Raw genomic sequence first — 22174 nt, forward strand, 5'->3', positions numbered from 1 at the left:
ATTATTATGTATTACATGCTTGAAATTTGCTACAAGAAATCTCAAGTGTTCTAATAACAACAAAAAGGTAATAAATAGATATGTTAGTTTGTGGCAATTAGTTCATAATGTACACATTTATCAAAACATCACCTTGTACACCTTAAATGTGTACAGTTTTTATTTATCATAAGTAAAAAAAATTTAAATATTTTTTCACTATAATAACAGGCAGGACCAACACTTGTTTCCCAGAGTGCCTTAACAGGATCCTAGAAAATAAAGCAAGTGACTTAAATTTTATCCCTGATTTTCTTTTCATGGCACCTGTCGAAATAATAAAATATAGTACTTCTAGATCTTAAACTATAATTTACTTAGTATTAGGAATACAAACAAGATGACTACAATCAAGGTTCCCCCAGAAGAGCAGAGGAAACAAACCCAACCAACACAGAGTACCTGGGCAGTCACATTTCATATGACAGGTGTTCCTCTGCAATCACAGCATAATTTAGGAGTTAGAAAACACATCATTTTGACTGGTAAACAATATCAGTATCAAAGGTTGTATGAAAGGAGAGACAAAGAAGGAGCTGTCAATGAAATTAATAAGGTGAAAAGACCAGACTGTGAAAAGCCTTATATACCAAGTTAATGAATTTGAACAACTTATACACAGTGGAGAGCAACATGATGACATCTGTATTTTCAGTAGAATGTGGAAGTGTCAAAATTTTGGGAGGAGGGCATGGGAAAGGGAAGAAGGGAGGGAGGGGAGTGGGAAAGTAAAGAAGGTAAGAGAAGGAGGGTTCCTAAATTATTGCAAAAAAATCCTGAGCCCACATACAAAGATAACTGGGAGAAGGAAAGACAGGAATGGGTTAGGAGAAGCAGAAGCATTTTCTGAGGTTGGAATCAATTGGACTTAATAACAAACTGCATGTGGAAGAGAGGAGAGAATAGTGAAGAGGAGTAAATCTTGGGCAACTAGATTAATGTTGATAGAATAATAAAGAAACACTACAAGTGCTGAGACATATGAAGGAGACGCAAAATGAATACGTTCCTTGAAAGTAAAAGTTGATTTTAAAATGTCTGCAAGACATTTAAAATGTCTGCAAGTGGTGATAAATAGGCAATTGGAGAAACCTGAAACAGTGCTGGATTTTGGAATCAATATGGACAGAAGCGAAGTAACTAAATGTGATCAGGAGAACACATAACGAGTTCCAAGGTCTGAACCCCAAAAGAACATGAACATTTAAAGGCTTTAAAACTATTGCAGCAGATATGACACAGACCTTCTACTAGAAAGCTATACTGCTACTGCTCAGCATCTGTGTAAATTTTTTTTCTCTGAAATGCCTAACAGCCAGTTTAAAAGCCAAAGGGGAAAATCAGTTCCAGGATTGTATGATAATAGCTTCTAATTATTTTAAATTATGGCCAAAGGGATCATATAATCATCAAGTTAAAATAGAAATTAGAAATAATTGAGGCCAGGAAAAGTGACTTAGCCAAGGTAGCAAAGTTTCTTAATCCTAGAGGTAAAAGTGATTTTATTCACCAGAAGTGGCTTGAATTTCTCAGTGCCAGCAATTAAATGTAATCTTTAAGGATAAAGATTTACTACTACTGACAAATCTTTTAAAGGTGTGTGTGTGGGGGTGGGGGGGGGTGGGGGAGGGGTGTAGACAAATGCAGCATATGAAATGGAACACCTTTCTTATATAAGACTAGAGGCCTGGTGCATGAAATTTGTGCACGGGGGGAGGGGGGGGGGTCAGGGGGTATTTTCCCTCAGCCCAGCCTGCACCCTCTCCAATCTGGGACCCCTCAGGAGATGTCTGACTGTGGGATTGGGCCTAAACCGGCAGTCGGACATCCCTCTCATAATCCAGGACTGCTGGCTCCCAACCGCTTGCCTGCCTGCCAGCCTGATCATCCCCTAACCGCTCCTGCCTGCCAGCCTGATCACCCCCTAACCGCTCCCCTGCCAGCCTGATCAATGCCTAACTGCTCCCCTGTCAGACCGGTCACCCTCAACTGCCCTCCCCTGCTGGCCCAGTCGCCCCCAACTGCCCTCCCCTGCTGGCCCGGTCACCCCCAACTGCCCTCCCCTGCCCATCCAGGCAGCCCCAACTACCTTCCCCTGCAGCCCCAGTCGCCCCCAACTGCCCTCCCCTGCCGGCCATCTTGTGGCTGTGGGCGCTACCATCTTTGCAGCCTGCTGTTCAGTCATTTGGTTGTCCCTCATTAACCCTTCTGTCAGCCTGGTCGCCCCATGCAGCCAGCTGCTCAGTCGTTTGGTCGTCCCTCACTAACCCCCCTGCCGGTCTGGTCGCCCCACGCAGCCTGTTCGGCCGTCCATTCGGTTGAGATGGCCGCTTAGGCTTTTATATATATAGATGCTTTCTTAGCCCTGGCCAATATGGCTCAGTTGAATGAGTGTCATCTCATGCAACAAAAGGTCACTGGTTCAATTCCAGGACAAGGCACACACCCGGTTGCTGTCTTGATCCCCAGTAGGGGACATGTAGGAGGCAGCTGATTGATGTTTATCTCATTGATGATGTTTCACTCTCACCCTCTCCTTTCTCTCTCTCTCTCAAATCAATAATTAAAAAAACAAACTGCTTTCTTAGAACAACATTCTATTAAACCAGTCTTTAAAATCCCCACTTCCACATAATAAATGTAGTCTTCTCCTGGGGGGTGGGGGGTGGGGGTTGGGGGGTGGGGGGTGGGGGTCGCCAGGGGGAAAAGGGAGGGGACTCACAAGACTGAAGGACATTTTCTAAGCAATACAGGTTTCAAATGTAACTATTTTATGAGAGCCAATATGGATTATCTACCTGCTGAAACTTCTGCTTTGCTTCATTCAGCACTGTCATTTCCTAAAAGTATTGAAAAACTCCAGCTAAAAAATTTTAAAGAGAATGAAGTTGGAATGCATACTACAATATGGATGAATCTTGAAAACATGCTAAGTGAAAGAAGCTAGACACAAAAAGGCATATATGCCCTAGCTGGTTTGGCTCAGACTAAAGGGTTCCAGGTTCGATTCCTGTCAAGGGCTCATGCCCAGGTTGCGGGCTCGATCTCCAGTAGGGAGTGTGCAAGAGGCAGCCAATCAATGATTCTCTCTCATCATTGATGTTTCTATCCCTCTCTCTTCCTCTCTGAAATCAATATATTTTTTTAAAAAGCCATATATGATTCCATTTATATGAAATATCCAGAATAGGACAATGCATAGAAACAAAGTAGGTAAGTGGTTGCCAGGGGTTGAGGTGGAGAGTGACCACTAATGGGTATAGGGCAGGGGTGGGCAAACTTTTTGACTCAAGGGCCACAATGGGTTCTTAAATTGGACAGAGGGCCGGAACAAAAGCATGGATGGAGTGTTTGTGTGAACGAATATAAATTCAAAGTAAACATCATTACATAAAAGGGTACGGTCTTTTTTTTTTTTTTTTTTTTAGTTTTATTCATTTCAAACGAGCTGGATCCGGCCCGTGGGCCGTAGTTTGCCCACGGGTGGTATAGGACTTCTTTTTTGGGGTGATGAAAATGTTCTATTTAGATAGTGGTGATGGTTGCACAATTTTGTTAATATGTTAAAATGAATGGATTGTACATTTTAAAGGGGTAAATTTTATGGTATGTGAATTATATCTCAAAAAATAAATGAAGCACTTAGATTTTCCTTTCATATTCAGTAAAATATTATTTTACCTATGAATTGCAGGTTGGAATAGCAAAAGAAAATGAAGGGGAGATAATTACCTGTACTACTTGGTTATTTTCAATAATTAACATATTTATTAACTGAATTTTTAGTAATGAACTCATGAATGTAGTTCAGTAATGAACTGAAGAAAAACTTTGCAAGTTCAACGATCGCATTTGAAGTGTCTGTGGTCCATGCAAAGACGTGCTGACTCATGTTATAGTTTTAGCACTGCTCAAATATCTTCCTAGAGTTTGCTGTTAACCTCCAATGGCATTATACTCCCCCACCCAACTTTTCTATTTATCTTTCAAAATTTAGCTCAAATCTCAGACTTCTAAAAATCTCTTTCCTTAAAAACCAATCTTGAGGGTTCCCCCATCCAGATAGTCACATCTTTGGTGTTCTCATTGTTGCCTTTGTTTTCTATATATGAAAAGGTACTGGCTGTATGATTTTACTTGTATTTTCACATTCTACCCATCTTTGCACTAAAGCCACGTACACTCAAGGCCATTGTTTCTGCAAGGCACACAATAAAATCTGGAGATCTTAAAACAAAACATAAAAAAACATGCTTGGGCTAGCAACTGTTAAATTTGTAAGTGTTCCAGATAATTCTGATACACAACCGTGAACTAAGTCCTCTGATTAAAAACAAATGTTCATAGGCGCTCTCACTCCCAGGAGCACACCAGCACCCTTCCCGTCCCCCTCCTCTTACCCCTAAATGCTTTACCTTTACCTTTCTCTCTCCTAAGCTCCAAGGGCCGCCCCTTTTGCCTCTGTAAATAAATAAATATATATTATTATTATTATTATTATTATTGATTTTTTACAGAGAGGAAGGGAGAGGGATAAAGAATTAGAAACATCGATGAGAGAAGAACATCGATCAGCTGCCTCCTGCACATCCCCCACTGGGGATGTGCCCGCAACCAAGGTACATGCCCTTGACCGGAATCGAACCTGGGACCCTTCAGTCCTCAGGCTGATGCTCTATCCACTGAGCCAAACCGGTTAGGGCTTGCCTCTGTAACATTGTTTCCAGAGCCCATTTCTTCTACGACTCACTTCTACCTCTGTGACTTCCTAAGAAAACTTTGTCTTATAGTTTGAAAAATAAAAGTAAGGGCACTTGAAACTAAAGAGAAAATGAACAAATGGGACTACATCAAAATAAAAAGCTTCTGCACAGCAAAAGAAACCATCAACAAAACAACGAGAAAACCCACTGTGTGGGAAAATATTTGCCAATGTCATATCTGATAAGGGCCTAATCTCCAAAATTTATAGGGAACTCATACAACTTAACAAAAGGAAGATAAACAATCCAATCAAAAAATGGGCAAAGGATCTAAATAGACACCTTTCAAAAGAGGACATTCAGAAAGCCAAGAGACATATGAAAACATGCTCAAAGTCACTAATCATCCGAGAGATGCAAATCAAAACAGCAATGAGGTACCATCTCACACCTGTCAGACTGGCTATCATCAACAAATCAACAAACGACAAGTGCTGGAGAGGAAGTGGAGAAAAAGGAACACTTGTGCACTGCTGGTGGGAATGCAGACTGGTGCAGCCACTATGGAAGACAGTATGGAGTTTCCTGAAAAAACTGAAAATGGAACTCCCATTTGACCCTGTGATCCCACTTCTAGGAATATATCCCAAGAAACCAGAAACACCAATCAGAAAGGATATATGCACCCCTATGTTCATAGCAGCACAATTCACCATAGCTAAGATCTGGAAACAGCCTAAGTGCCCATCAGTAGATGAATGGATTAGAAAACTGTGGTACATCTACACGATGGAATACTATGCTGCTCTAAAAAGGAAGGAACTCTTACCATTTGCAACGGCATGGATGGAACTGGAGAGCATTATGCTAAGTGAAATAAGCCAGTCAATGAAGGAAAAATACCACATGAACTCACTCATTCATGGATAATAGAGACCATTATAAACTTTTGAACAATAATAGATACAGAGGCAGAGCTGCCTCAAACAGATTGTCAAACTGCAGCGGGAAGCCCGGGGAGGGTTGGGGGACAGGAGGTACGGGGGTAAGAGATCAACCAAAGGACTTGTATGCATGCATATAAGCATAACCAATGGACATAAGACACTGGGGGATAGGGGAGGCTAGGGGACTGTCTAGGGCGGGGGGATAAAATGGATACATATGTAATACCCTTTGTAATACTTTAAGCAATAAAAAAAAAAAAAAGAAAAAAATAAAAAAGAAAAGTAAAAACCAGTATTCACAGAAAATATCTTCTAGTTCCTACCACTCAATACATTGGCATCCCACAAAATTAAACTAGGAGAAGATTCTGATAAGAAATATGCAAGGTTTGGCCGAAGACTCACTGATCACATTCAATGGCAGAGCCTGAATGGAGCTTGCAGCACTTTCAGTTTAACCCTCTGACTGAATTGCAACAATAAAGACAGAACGGACAGAGTGCTGTATTTGAAAAGATACATATAAATAGGGGTACTAGCTCTTTCACATCTAAAGAAACTTCAAGCTTTATGTAAATCATTGTGCCTCAACTGTAAAAGCAAAAATTAAATTAAGTAGGTACATACACCATCCCTGAGTGGAAAACACAAAATTCAATTTAATTGTAATTCATTTTTAGGCTTACTGAATGAAAAAAAACCCACAAAACACCTTGTTTAAAATTAACATTAGAGTGGTATAGTCTAACACGGTGATACCTAAAATGAATTTTGCTGGTAAGAAATAGCAAGTGAGCTATCAAATATAAGTATGTTGAAAGGAAGGAAGGAAGGCAGGCAGGCAGGCCAGGAGAGAAATAGCTGCTCTTTAGTTCCTTCTCACTGGAACCCCACACTTCCCCAAATCCAGACAACCAGGAGGGCAGGTAAGAAATATGCCACTAGAGAGCAGGAGCATACCATATTAAGGCAAACAAAACAGGAACTCCAACTACAATAAGTAGACTTTTGATTTTTTTTAAAAAAAGAAAGAAAGCTAAATAAGCACTATAGACTCTGCACATGAACATATTTTCACTTCATGCATCCAAATGATAAAATATAAAAATACATGTACTCGCCCTAACCGGTTTGGCTCAGTGGATAGAGCGTCGGCCTGCAGACTGAAGGGTCCCAGGTTCGATTCGGTCAAGGGCATGTACCTTGGTTGCAGGCACATCCCCAGTAGGGGGCGTGCAGGAGGCAGCTGATCGATGTTTCTCTCTCATCGATGTTTCTAACTCTCTATCCCTTCCCCTTCCTCTCTGTGAAAAATCAATAAAATATATTTTTAAAAAAAGAAAGAAATGAGCACTCATTCTCATATCCTTGCTCAGATGTTTTAAAAAAAAATACATATACTCAGTTATCACATAGGAGCAGATATGTTCTGGCACATTCGATCTACAGTACCCACAGTCTATAAAACCAGATTGCCTGGGTTCATATCACAACTCCATCAATTACTTAATCCCTCTGTCCAGCTATCCACATCCATAATCTATATATATAAAAGCCTAAGTGACTATCCGACCATCCAACTGGTAGCTATGATGAACAATGACCACCAAGGGGCAGCTGCTCCAACCAGTAGCTATGACATGCACTGACCACTAGGGGGCAGACGCTTGACGCAGGAGCTGCGGTGACTTGGCAGCTGTGGTTCTCAGGTGACGCACCTGGAACCAGAGAGGAGGGAGCCCGTTTCCGGGGTGCGTCACCTGAGAACAACCCTCTTGCAATCCAGGACCCCTTGGGGGATGTCGGAGGGCCAGTTTTGGCCCTATCCCCACAGGCTAGGCCGAAGGATGCCACCGGTGCATGAATCCATGCACTGGGCCTTTAGTATAGAGATAAAACTGTACCCACATCATAGGATTGCTGTTAAAATAAATTAAAGCATGCAATATGCTTAGAACAATTCCTCATATACAGTTAAGTGCTCCATAAAATATTTCTATTGTTTACATAATAAAAACTGTAAAATCAATCCCACTTAGAGAATAGTTGCCACACTCTGATAAATATAATTCAAAGACTAAGTATTAATTTAACAATTCAAAACTCAACAAAGCTTTGTTTGCCCAAGAATACTTAATGCGAACTCTCTGAAGTTAGTAATTAAACAGTAGGCACCACACACACTGGATTTCTGGAATATGCTATGCATTTATATATATTCTTTCATATTCATTCATTCATTCATTCTCTCTCTCTCTCCTTCCAACTTTTACATCTGCTATTCCTTTTGCCCAAAACTCTCCCTCCTCTTCAAATTTAAAACACTTGCTCAACAGGTATCTTTCCTTCATCCTTAGATATCCTTAAAGCCCATGTGTATCTTCTTTCATAACACACCTCACTATAACTTTGTGTTTCACAACTGTTTTCTACTAGGTAAGGATGCCTTATCTTGTTCACCTGGCTTTGTGCTGAATATATATTATGTATTCAATAAATGTTAATTTAATTGAACTGAAACATATCTCATAAATGGATAATAAAGAGGCATACAAATCACAATGTTACAAAAGACCGAAATTTTGCTTTGGGCTCTTACTAGTTTACGAAAGCCACTTTTGCACCACCCCATGGTAAAAGGGGGTAGGGAATGGTAATACCAATAGTCCTCAAGGATCAGTAAAAACAGTAACATTACAGGGTCAACGTTTTTTTTTTAGTATGGACTATAAAGAAATCTTAAAAAGTAGTAAAGAAATAAAAAGCGCCAAAACCGGTTTGGCTCAGTGGATAGAGCGTCGGCCTGCGGACTGAAAGGTCCCAGGTTCGATTCCGGTCAAGGGCATGTACCTGGGTTGCGGGCACATCCCTGGTGGGGGATGTGCAGGAGGTGTCTGATCGATGTTTCTCTCTCATCGATGTTTCTGACTATCTCTCTCCCTTCCTCTCTGTAAAAAATCGATAAAATATATTTAAAAAAAAAAAGAAATAAAAAGCACCCATGGTCTCAAGACACAAATAACACATTATATTTCTTTCTAGTATTCCCTTGGTAATGCCTTCAATTACTAGATTATAAAGACTTTGAAAATAAAATTGATTTGCCCAAAATAGACTAAACCTCTAATAGTGACATATTGTGATGGTACTGAAAAGTAAAGGAGTTTAAAAATCTAAGAGGAAATAGCCAACTTTTTTAAAAGGTAAAATGTGTCAACATTAGATTCTGAAATCAACATCTAAAATACTTTAAATTATAGCTGAATCTGAATTATTTAGAAACAGCTGAATTAGAGGCCAATTCAGAATTATAAAAATATCTATGCCAAGTACCCTTAGAAGATTTTAGAATAGCCATGTCCAGGATTTTAGCAAATATACGATGCCTGGATGACATGGTGTAGCTCTTGAAAGAATGACTAATGAATTCTTTCTGTTGATTCTCTGAGGGCTCTTAACCAGTTATCCAGTTCTTCCAACCACACACTAATGACTTCTGCCACCAGAGAAGTCATGGTTCTATCTAGGGCCATGATTCTCACTCTCTTAGACTATGGTCATGGTGATCCTACATCCTATCTAATCTACAAATTAAAGATGACTATATTTAACATTAAAAAAAACCAAAAAACAAAAACTTCACCCTGGCTGCTTTGGCTCAGTGGTTTGTGTCGGCCCTCCCACCAAAGGGTCTCTGGCTAGATTCCAATTGGTTGCAGGTTCAACCCTGGGCCAGGTCAGAGCACTTGCGGGAGACAACCAATCAATGTTTCTCTCTCTCTCTCTCCCACTCTTCCTTCCCTTCCTCTCTCTCTAAAAATCAATGGAAAAAATACAGTGGGGCCTTGACTTATGAGTTTAATTCGTTCCGTGACCGAGCTCGTACCTCAAATTACTCGTATGTCAAATCAATTTTCACCATTACAATGAATTGAATGTTGGGCTGATGTTGTGGCATTCACTGTGACATTCGCTTCACCAACTAGCGGTGGGGTGTCTGAAGCTGGCTCGTAACCAGAATTTTAGCTCGCAACTCAAAGCAAAAAATCAGCCGAGAGACAGCTCCTATCTCGAAAAACTCGTTAGTCGGGACACTGTAAGTCAAGGCCCCACTGTATCCTCATGTGAGGATTAAAAAAAAAAAAAAACCACACACACACAAAAACCTCATTTGAGAAGCTGCTAAGACTGTGGCTCAGTTGGTTAGGTGAAATCCTGTGTACCTAGAGGTTTCCAGTTCCAATTCCTGGTCAGGGCACATGCCCGGGTTTCGGGCCAGATCCGCAGTAGGGGGAGTGAGTGCAAGAGGAAGCCACCGATGGTTCACTCTCACATGGATGTTTCTTTCTCCCTCTCTCTCTAAATATATATATATATATGTGTGTGTGTATGTATATATATGTATATATATATATATACATATACATATATATATACATATATATATATTTTAAAAGCTGCTGAGATTTTAGCTGAACTGTCTCCCCATTATTACATCTCCTAATTTGTATATCCACGCTGATATCCTTCATTCACTACATTTGCAAAGAAAATTTCAACTGTATAATGCCACTGATTCAACTTTCACACACACAAAATAATTTGATTTCTTGATTATCACATTACTACATATACTATGCCTTTTAGATCTATTTTGTGCTTAGAAAGTAAAATTATATAACAGTAATTAGGCACCTACATCACAATTGTGTTGACTACAACTGTAATGTTCAAAGCCCCTGCTGGATGCTAATCTCATTTTCTCATTTCTGGCATATGCATCCCCACCCCATAATAAATAACAGATTTAAATGTATGTTCAGAATCCATACTATTTAGGGTAAATTGTTTTCTTCTTAAACCCATTTACCCACCGGTAAACCAAACTACTAGGTGTAAGAAAAAAGCAAAGGTACTGACTTGCAAGTGGGGACTCCTAGTGATCCAACTCCTTTGGCCTACAGACTCATCAGAAAAGAAAAAGGATGGTATCTTTACTGTGTTAAATCTCTATGGCTATAGATGGTCACAAGTGTGAAAATAACTCAGAACTTCCACAAAGTAAACACATAGCATTCCTGATGCTATCATCATTTAGCATGGTGGGTACTCAGAAAGTAATTGATAATTTCTATAGCGTGAGAGTTGATCATTCTGAACTGAAGAAAGTGCTTGACACAGAGAAACTTAAAGAATAACACTCAGCTACTATTTTAACTTTTCAATTATGCTCATATTTAATAAAAACATTAGGTAACATACTAAACAATATCCTTATAGGCTTGGAAGTTAAATCATTACCAAAAGTAGTCTAGGGATTCTTAACCTGGAATCCATGGAGACAGGATCCCTAGAAGTCATATACAAAAACCATGGTTTATTGTCCTAAGAAGGTCAGAAAACTCAATTGGAACAACCAAAAGAGCTAAAAACCATACTGTCCCTAGTCAAATTTTTACTATGAGTTTATTTTGTTTCCTAAGGATGTTTTAATTACAATTTATAACAAGTCCATCATCATCATGGTAAGTTGTTCATGCCTTTCTTTAAATGGTGGAGAGAGAGGGGCCAACGGATGACGATACATTATCCACCAACAATTTGCAAGACTTTAAAAAAAAGGCTCAGTTTGTCCTTGCCAGCATGGCTCAGTTGGTTAGAGCATTGTCCAATATACAGAGAAAGGTCAAAGGTTCAATTCCTGGTCATTCCTGGTCAGGGTACATACCTAGGTTTTGGGTTCAATCCTGATCAGGGTGCTAAGGGGAAGCAACCAATCGATATTTCTCTTATATCAATGTTTCTCTCTCTTTTAAATCAATAAAAACATATCCTTGGTGAAGATTTTTTTTTTAAGCAGCAGTTTTCTGAATCACTTTTCTTACTAAAAACTACTGTATATATTTTAAATAGTGATAGGAAAAAGTGCTGTGTTTTTAAAATCAAAATTATTGAAGTAAAAAATAAGCAGAACTCAAGTCTCAATGCAAAGTCAGATCATATCAAGTTTTCTTTTTGTTTTTGTTTTTGAGTACTGGTCATCTGCAGCCTCAGACCCTGGTCAGGGCAGTGCTGAGTCTCAGCTACCTGGAATGTGAGGGAGGAGGGGATTTGGGTGTGGGAAAAAATCACAGCAGAAATAAAACAGTCCAAAAGCCCAGAAGCAAGGTGAGAGCGGACAGGCCCCTCAGGCCCTCTCAAGATGAGGGTGTGGAAGATGGCACCAGGCCTGAGACTCCCATATCAGGTTTTTAATAATTTGAAACTAAACCTCACCAAACAGAAAAGTAAATTTTAGAAAAGACTGCTGAAATTCTAATCTCAGATCAGTTTGCTAGGTTTTAACCAAGTAAGTCAACTCCTTAAGTTTATTTTTATCTTTAATTAATTACGGCATTACATATGTGTCCTCATCCCCCCATTAACCCCCCAAGTCCGTCCCCCCCACTCATGCCCTCATCCCCCTGTTATCTGTGTCCATTGGTTAGGTTTATATGCATGCATACAAGTCCTTTGGTTGATCTGTCCCCCTTACCCACACCCTCCCCTACCTTCCCTCTGAAGTTTGACAGTCTGATCAATGCTTCTGTCTCTAGATCGGTTTTTATTCATCAGTTTATGTTGTTCATTATATTCCATAAATGAGTGAGATCATGTGATATTTATCTTTCTCTGACTGGCTTATTTCGCTTAGCATAATGGTCTCCCGTTCTATCCATGCCGTTGCAAATGGTAAGAATTCCTTCTTTTTTTACCGCAATGTAGTATTTATTCCATTGTGTAGATGTACCACAGGTTTTTAATCCACTCATCTACTGATGGGCACTTAGCTGTTTCCAAATCTTAGCTATGGTGAATTGTGCTGCTATGAACATAGGGGTACATATATCCTTTCTGGTTGGTGTTTCTAGCTTCTTGGGATATATTCCTAGAAGTGGGATCACTGGGTCAAATGGGAATTCCATTTTTAGTTTTTTGAGGAAACTCCATACTGTCCTCCACAGTGGCTGCACCAGTCTGCATTCCCACCAGCAGTGCACGAGCGTTCCTTTTTCTCCGCATCCTCGTCAACACTTGTTGTTTGTTGATTTGTTGATGATAGCCAGTCTGACAGGTGTGAGATGGTACCGCATTGTCGTTTTGATTTGCATCTCTCGGATGATTAGTGACTTTGAGCATGTTTTCATATGCCTCTTGGCCTTCTTTATGTCTTCTTTTGAAAAGTATCTATTTAGGTCCGTTGCCCATTTTTTATTGGATTGTTTATCTTCTTTTTGTTAAGTTGTATGAGTTCCCTGTAAATGTTGGAGATTAAACCCTTATCGGTGATAACATTGGCAACTCCTTCAGTAAGTTAACCACAGTTTGCTAAGGTTATATTTTATTGTTCTCATGATTAATTTTGAGAAGACAAAGGAATGTCATTATCAGTGCAACATGTAAAGCTGAAATAAATTTGTTTTTGACCAAGGCCACAACTACTGATCTCATTTATTTGTTCCCAAAATAACTGGTTCTTTTTTGTGACAGAGGGATTAGGAAAGACCTCTTACTTTAGGTACACTTTAACCTATATGACTTTAAGCTTTAATTACTCCGTCCCTTTGGCCCTGGAGGGAAGAGTTAAAAAATTTTTTAAACCTCTAGCTCAGTGGTTCTCAACCTTCTGGCCCTTTAAATACAATTCCTTATGTTGTGACCCAACCATAAAATTATTTTTGTTGCTACTTCATAACTGTAATGTTGCTACTGTTATGAATTATAATGTAAATATCTGATATGCAGGATGGTCTTAGGCAACCCCTGTGAAAGGGTCATTAGACCGCCAAAGGGGTCGTGACCCACAAGTTGAGAACCGCTGCGTCTAGCTGAACACAGAACTGCTAAGATTCAGTATTAACTCAAACATGTGCAAAATACCACTATATATAAGACTTTTCATTACAGCATTACTCACCTCTATATAATGGAAGAGAGCAGAGAATCAAGGTATTTGCATGAGGAAGGGAATGGGATTAACATATATGCATGCACCAAGTCTCTGGCCTTTAGAAGGATATATTAGTACAATAAAAATAGTGGTTATCTGGGGAGGATAAAACTGGAATGCTGAAGGGACAGATGAGAGTCTTAAATCTTCCTCTATGTACCTTTTAGAACCTTAAATCTTCCTCTTATGTACCTTTCAGAACCTTCCAATTCAAATATTTCCTAAGCAACAAAATAAAAGATTGGCTTTTGTTTTTTAACGATTATGGGTGGAAAAAGAGACTGTTTAGCTCAGTGATTGGTTCAGATAGAAGCTACTAAGTAGTAACATTGTCAAATTATGATATAGAATAACTTTCCTAAAACTTTCTTCCAAAAAGACTGAAGCACATCCATTCATCCAATCAATATATCAGTGCTGCCTGGCTGGTGTGGCGCGGTGGTTTAGTGTCAACCCAAGAACCAAGAAGTTACCAGTTTGATTCCTGTTCACGGCACATGCCCGGGTTGCAGGCTCGATCCCCAGTGGGGGGCATGTAGGAGGCAGCAGATATTTGATGTTTCTCTCTCATCAATGTTTCTATCTATCCTTTCCCTTCCTCTCTCTAAAAGAAATCAATAAAATATATTAGTGCCTACTACATGTTCTACACATTAGAGTAATGCCCAAATCATTCAAGAGTCCTTGCCTTCATAGAGTTTAGTAGAAGTAGAGATAAAAAGTAAGTAATATAACTTGGAGTAGTGGTAAATGCTAGACAGAAGAGAGGCAAATATGAGAATGAAGAGCAACTAGGAGGAGGGGGAGAGGAAAACTGTGTTTTAGGAATCCTAAGGCAAACCTTTCAGAAGATATGTCATGTAAGCCAAGAACTGAACAATAAGCAATGCAATAAACAGGAGGAAAGCCCTGTGACTGGAATAAACAAGGTTCCAGTGTATAGGATACAGCAAAGCAACAGTGTGGTTGAAGTGGAACAACAAAAGGAGTGAAGTGCAGGAGATAATCTAGAGGTAGGCAGATCCCAGTGACATGGAGGACCTTGTAGGTATTGGAGGTGGGGGGTGGGAGGGGGTAGTCAAGATTTTATTCTAAGTGTGATGGATGCAGAACCTTTGTAAAATTCTGGGCAGGGTAGTGACATGATCTCTATTTTTTTTTAAATCTCCTTTTGCCCTGACCGGTTTGGTTCAGTGGATAGAGTGTCGGCCTGCGGACTGAAGGGTCCCAGGTTCGATTCCGGGCAAGGGCTTGTACCAGGGGTGGGCAAACTTTTTGACTCGAGGGCCACAATGGGTTCTTAAACTGGACCGGAGGGCAGGAACAAAAGCATGGATGGAGTGTTTGTGTGAACTAATATAAATTCAAAGTAACCATCATTACATAAAAGGGTATGGTCTTTTTTTTCAATAGTTTTATTCATTTCAAAGGGGCCGGCCCGTGGGCCGTAGTTTGCCCACAGCTGGCTTGTACCTTGGTTGCAGGCATATCCCCAGTAGGGGGTGTGCAGGGAGCAGCTGATAGATGTTTCTCTCTCGTGGATGTTTCTAACTCTCTATCCCTCTCCCTTCCTCTCTGTAAAAAAATCAATAGAACATGTTGGGTTTTTTTTAACTCCTTTTAAGCCGAAAGGAGACTGATATAGTAGGCCAGGCAACAAATGATGGAATTGAACAGTGGTTTCAGAAAGATGATGAGTCTGATTCAGGATATATTTTGAAAGTGGAGCTTATAGGATTTGCTACTGGATTGAAAACGGAAATCTAACTGGATGAATAGCAATTCTTGTATTTGTATAGTTACTTACAGATCTCAAGGTACTCTTACATACATTATTTCATTTCATAATAACAAGAGACTGAGGAAGGTCATACTGAATCAATATCCAAATTCCTCCTCTTGCCAAAAGTGATTTCAATGGGGTTTTAGACTATCAACTGCATTGTCCACATCACAAGATTCCTGCAGGTATCAAATGGTTAAAGAATTTTGCAAAGGTAAATATGACCATTTTGAGATAGATAGCATCATATTACAGTTGTCCAATGAAGGATAATATGTTCCTATCATTCAGGACAGTAGAGTTACCCTACCACCACCACCATTAAATTCCACAAAGAAATTTGTGTTGTGGTTGTGAGAGAAGAAGCAAACTTTTTAAAAATTCTGATATTTAAAAATAGACATTTTCGCCGAAACCGGTTTGGCTCAGTGGATAGAGCGTCGGCCTGCAGATTGAAAGGTCCCAGGTTCGATTCCGGTCAAGGGCAATGTACCTGGGTTGCGGGCACATCCCCAGTAGAAGATGTGCAGGAGGCAGCTGATCGATGTTTCTCTCTCATCGATGTTTCTAGCTCTCTATCTCTCTCCCTTCCTCTCTGTAAAAAATCAATAAAATATATTTTTAAAAAATAGACATTTTCATTGATTATGGAAAAACCTACATCATATAAGCATGGGCACTAAAAAACACACATAGCATAATCTTTTAATCCTTCCCATGGACTGGAGAAAACAGTTCTTTTAAGCTACAAATGGCATAAAGAAACACCTGAGTTTTATAAGATAAAACCCAAATCACAGCACCTTTCATTAAAGAGATGATACCAACAAAATACTGTAAAATTTAAATTATGAGTTATCGCTGTCTTGGTTTAAATAGTGAAATGTAAATGCCTAGTGTAAACAACATTATTGTGTGCCAAATGAATTGAATTATGAAAACGAACTTATTACCTTAAGTCATTATCACTTTAAACAAGGTTAGACAGAATTTATTTTTCCATCAAGACTTTCATGTTACTGCACAGTATCTTAAGAATCAAGCAAAAGTGGAAAAATATGTTAAGCCTTTAATTCGTTATGTATTTTGGAGAATTATCTTGAATGTCAAATTATATTATGTACTTAATCAATAACCTGAGTAGTAAATAATAATTCGAGAATATTTGGTGTACAGCTCTATCCTCCCTCCACCCCTCATTTTCAACTGAGCCCTCAATAAACATGACCACTGCAGCCGTGACTGCATTATAACTAAAACCACACTGTAAGGCCCTCGGAATGCATACAGCAATAAACTTCCTTGGACAAAGTCCAAGACAAATCTGTAATACAGTACAACGAATTTCTCACTATGAAGGCCCACATTATTATAATTTCTATCTCATAAAATGTCCTGTTTCTCTAAATTAAGCACCTTTTAGATCAGAGACACCCATACATATTTAACTGAAACTGCACGAAGCACTACCCAACCCATCATCCTTCAACAGGTCTTTCTTTCACATAGTAGTTTTCTCCCCCAAATTTTAAAACACACACATTCACCTAGTTTTATCAAGCAAAGTGATGCTGCAATTTAATCCCTTTAACTTACATACAGGGTGGGGCATAAGTAGGTATTCCTATGGAAAACACAGCGGTTAATAAAAATCATACAAGAATAAAGTGCTTCACGTACTCACAATGGTAAACCTACTTTTGCCCCACCTAATATTAAACAAGACAGAGATTCAACTTACTTCCTTTATTAAAACGCACCAAAAAATGCAAGGTTTTTAGTGAGTTCAAGTAATATTTCACCTTTGAGGACCTATGTAAAGAATTTACAAAACCACGATTCCGAATGTTTTCAGGGTTCAATATGTGCTTGTCCAAGTATAGTATTAACAAAGAGCAGAAGAACGATCTAATAATTAAAAGCGTACACAATCGAGAGGCAAGAGATTTCAAAAGGTCCCCAGACCTGAGCCCCCCAGTTCCCTACTGAACTATTTCCTCTGAACAAAAACAGGTCTGAGTTTGCAAACCAGAGTAAAATCACTTCGCGGAGACAACGAGCGGAAGCGGATTTAAGGAAGAGATCGGGGAAGCTGGGGCAGCCGGGCGCGGAGCCCCCAAGTCCCCGGACCCAGGATGGATGCCGGGTGCGAGCATGTGCCGACGGCGGCAGGACGCGCGGCCCTCCCGGGTGCAGGGCCCGGCCCGGCCTCACCCTCCCGCTTCATTCATTCTGAACCTGCGGCGGCGGCGCCCGTGAGCTCCCGCCCCGGCTGAGAAGGGGGATCCGGGATCGAGGAGCCGTGTCGGGCCACCACCCCCGCCCAGAGGCCGGGCCCCGCCGCGATTCCCGCGCGCCCGCGGCCTCCGCCTGGGGGTGGTCTGAAAGACCGCGGAGGCCCGCGCCCAAGACCAGAACCCCACCACCCCACCCTCCGCCCGGGCGCAGGCCAGGCCTTCCCGGCTCTCAGGGGGCCGCCTGGAAGCCCCGGGTGTTCGCCGCGGGGCTGCCCCGCCGCGGCCGGAAGTCTCCCCGCGCCCCCTCCCCAGCGCAGACTTCGCTCGCCGCCTGGCCAGACCCTCTCCGCCTGCCTGCGGCCTCCCAGCGCGGGCCGGCGGAAGCGAGCAACCGCGCTGCCAACGGGGCAAGAGCAGAGCAGGGAGCCGGAGGCCGGTCTGGGCGGTTACCTTGATAATCCTGCGGGGCAGCCCGGCCATCTTGTCAGATCCCAAGTTCGGCCTCCGGTCTAGTCTCCGGCTCCGCTCGCCTCACGCACGAGTGGAAGTCCCAGGCTCCACTTCCGGGGGGACGTTGCCGCGCCCGCCGCCGCCGCCGCCGAGGCCCCTCGGGAAATGTAGTCCCTGCTCGAACGCGGATGTGGGTGGGGTTCCCTCAGACCTGGGCCCTCCCCCGCGCTCCCCGCCCCAGCCCCGGCCCTGAGGTGGCGGAAGTGACGCAACGCGACGGGGCAGGGATTTGGGGCGGGGGGGCGCGCTGGGCGGCGGGAGCTTCGACGCTCCAGACTGAGCCTTCCGTGCGATGGTGGGAGCGGGCGGCGCGCTCCGCAGGCCCCTGTCCGCGGCCACGCCGGGCCCGTGGCGACGTAACAGAGGCCCGGCCGCCGGCCGCCGACGCAGCCCATTCATTCGTTCGTTCGTTTGTCCATTCAGTGTTCCTGCTCTGAGCGCGGCCGGGCCTGGCGCTGCAGGGAACGACCTCGGGCTGCTAGTTGAAACGCAGGCTTCTTTCTCATAGACGGGGAGGACCAAAATGTGGTCGCAAATCTTCTAACGGCTCGCAAGTTACCCAGGAAAACCCTAGCCACAGAGTTTTGATATCTAAAGTTCGCAAAAATCAGGCTTCTTAGACACACCCTTTAGCCTGGGGAAGGCTGAAACAGAAGGGTTTGGAGCAAGGAGGAAGAATGGCTTCTGAACCTCTGGACCTAGTGGTTGAGACGCAGAGTTACTAGCTGGAGGAAAGACCAAGGAGAGGACTAGAGAGCCCAGAGTAATCGCTTAGCCGTAGGGATTACCCATAGTGTGCAGGGGCCCCAAAGGAGGACTAGAGTGACGGTGCCCCAAAATTGGGGTGGTTGGGTAAGCATGTCGTGACATCCTGATGCTTGAATGCTATGTAATGGGCTTTTTGCAGATATTTTACTTCATCTTCACAGCAGTCTTAAGAAGGTCTGTAGTCCCCACCTCACAAATTAGGCCGAGATGTTAACAAACGTTTCCCAAAATTTTGCAGGAGAAAGTGGAGCTGTTTTGTCCCCTGGGGAAGCCTGCCAAAACTTGGACCCCGTAACTGCTTACCAACAGCGTTTCCTAGCATAGTCGTACAGATAGAGATAGTGAATGAAGGTGTGCCAGGTACTAGGTTAGAAGATAAGAATACAAAGACTCTGACCCTGCCTTCCAGGAACTTAAAGTCCAGTGGAGAAGAAACACCAGTGAAAAATTAATCACAACCCAATGTGTTAAGGGCTATAATCGAGGTTCTTCCAAGGTGCTTTTTGAGCACAGAGAGGTATTAATTACTTACCGGAAGTCAGAGAAGGCTTCCCAAAGGAGAAGTGGGAGTCCTAAAAGATGAGGTAAGATTGTAACTGATCTGGTAGGGAAGAGCAAGCCAGTCATAGAAAATAGCCTGTGACGTGGCATCTATAATAATAAAAGCATAATATGCTAATTAGACTGGACATCCTTCCGGATGACCTTCTGGAAGAAGCGGTGGCAACGGGGACTGAGGCAGAGGCAGCCGTTGCGGCAAGTCCCTTGCACGAAATTTGTGCATCGGACCTCTAGTTAAGCTATAAAGGGGGGAAAAAAGTGCAGTAAAGAAATGAGGGATATAAATGCAAGAAATCTATAAGAATAATAAAAGAAAACATTTTGTGCTGGGCACAATGCTAAATGATTACATGAATTATCTCAATTATATAGTCTATAAGATAGGCTTTCATATTACCAGTGCTTTTTAGATGAGAAACCAAACCTCAGAGGTAATAATGAGCACTTCAAATAACCAGAAGTCTGAACTCTGTGATTCTGTGATTAGAGGAATCTGGGAAAGTAAAGTAAATTGGACAAGAATACTTTTGAAACCAGACAACAATTGGGTACGGGCTGCCTGTCACTACTTGAGCCAATTAAGCAGATGGGTGAATCATGTATGAGTATTTATTCCAATAATGCTGACATTGTGGGAAAATCTGCTCTGCACGCCCTCCCCCCCCCCCCGCCCCGCCCGAAGCCAGCTGCTTATATTGGGTAGAAAGACAAAGATTTGTTAATGTAAGAAACATTCAAACCTGTGAAGAATTTTTGTGAGTTTGAGCCAAACTGTCGATAATTGCCAGGAAGCAGGATCTCAACGGATTGAGATAATGCTCTGGAGAATGGCAGTTTTGTACTTTGTTTTATACATTACAATCCCAAGAGGAGACATAAATGGGTTATATGATATCCATTGGTGATAGACTAGGGAGGTGGGAGAAAGCAAAGCAGGAAAACCTCTGGGATTAGATAAAAAGTAAAATGATAGACATATTTCTTTTACTTAAGTGGTGTAGAAAGTAGGCCTCTGTGATCCATCTTCAGCACAGTCAACTTTTAATGGAAACGGTTACTGAATTTCCCCAAGGCAAACAGACCGTAGGGAGGAGGGAAGAGGATATAAGAACAGAGGCTATAAAAACAAAGAACTGTGTAAGTGAGCCAGCAGCATGGTGGAAGACTCCCCCCCCCCCCCCCCCCCCCCCGCCCCCGCAAGGCACCCGCCTCAACTAGACAGGGGGAGGTGGAAACTAGAAAAGGCCTCAGCCCATTTTTTTAAAAATAACCCAATAAGAGACAAAAACTTATGAGGAAACTGTTGAGGCAATTTATGAGGAAACTGTTAACCCCCTAGTACTCAGCCAATGAGGAAACGGAGGAGGGACTCTCGCACCTTAGGGATTAAATTGCCTATGATCCGCTACTCCATGTGTGCCTGTACAACCTGACAAACACCACCTCTTGAGGACGTATTAAAGGTTTCGTTTTCCCCATACTTCTGTCCCGAGTCCATTATTTTAATTCAGACAGCTGAGATCTCTCACAAGTGGTGCAGGATAGTTAACAGCCAACAATAACTATGAGGAGATTTGTGGTCTCTGGTGCCTGTGTTTTGAGGGGTCTGAAAAAAGGGAAAGTACTTTGACATTCCAATGATGTTATTATAGATGCAAAAATACAATAGACAGGCTCAGTTAAGATAAAGATTGAACTTTGTCAGGGAATATACCAGCGATATGCTGCTTTTTAGTTTAAAAAGTTTTAATTTCAGACCATCCTTTGTGGTTACTTTAAGTCTCTGAGTTTGCAAGGCTGCCACACAGCCCTTCCCTGAGCTAGTCAGGTTAGCATGTGGCCCCTTTTCATCTACAGATGACATGGGCAAGTAGGCAAAAGGAATAAGAATGGGTATAATGGTTACAGGTTACAGGCAATGTGGGCATCTCCATGACTCCAGTGTTTAGAGTCTAAACTTTAGACGATAAGGTGGTTAATCTTCCCATGATAATAGGCAGTTCTCAAATAAGGAGAATGGACTGGATTCCTTAACTCCCTTGTCCAGGGGCATACAACTCAGCCAGGCTATTATGTGCTTTCTCTATTTAGAATAGAACAATCATGGTTAACAGAGCATGATTAATATTTCTTATAATGATTGCTAGTCCCCACTATTCTAAATTTGCCCCTAACACTATCAGAATATTTAGAGAGAGCCCAGAATTCATCCATATAGGAAGAAAGGTAGAGTGACTATTAGGTTAGAAGTATATTATTGCCTAACAAACCAGCTCACTTGGTGCTTAAAATAACAGCAAGCATTTATTTAGCTCTTGAATCTTCAAATTTGGGCAGGACTTGGCAGGAAGGCACATCTCAATGCTACATTAGTCTTGGCAGCATAACTGGGGATAGATCCATTTCCACTACGGTTCACATAGCTGGCAAGTTGGTTCTGGCTGTTAATTCCTCTCCAAGTAGGTCTCTCCCTGAGGCAGGTTGGGCTTCCTCACTGCATGGTGGCTAGATTCCAAGAGTGATTGTTCTAGCTAGCAAAACTAGAATCAGAAGCTGAATCCTCTTTTTGGCTTAGCCTTGGAAGTCACATAGCATCATTCCTACCACAATCTACTGGTTAACTAAGTTACAAAAGG

The 22174-nt window shown here is 41.8% G+C and overlaps 1 protein-coding gene across 2 annotated transcripts in view; it reads right to left on the reverse strand.

Annotated features, from left to right (window-relative positions):
* The window catches only part of UBE2N (ubiquitin conjugating enzyme E2 N), a 50928-nt gene extending 32552 nt beyond the window's left edge, over positions 1-18376 (reverse strand). The window contains exon 1 of one of the 2 annotated variants that reach the window (XR_009451279.1): positions 18150-18376. Coding sequence is in view for 1 of the 2 variants with exons in the window: in XM_059683787.1 (XP_059539770.1) it covers positions 18150-18179 (30 nt within the window). In the remaining variant the exon portion in view is untranslated. The remainder of the gene's footprint in view (positions 1-18149) is intronic. The other variant, XM_059683787.1, reaches the window with a different exon arrangement.
* Positions 18377-22174: the final 3798 nt, after the last annotated feature.

The sequence above is a fragment of the Myotis daubentonii genome, chromosome 2 (assembly GCF_963259705.1).
Source record: "Myotis daubentonii chromosome 2, mMyoDau2.1, whole genome shotgun sequence".
Classification (NCBI taxonomy): domain Eukaryota; kingdom Metazoa; phylum Chordata; class Mammalia; order Chiroptera; family Vespertilionidae; genus Myotis; species Myotis daubentonii.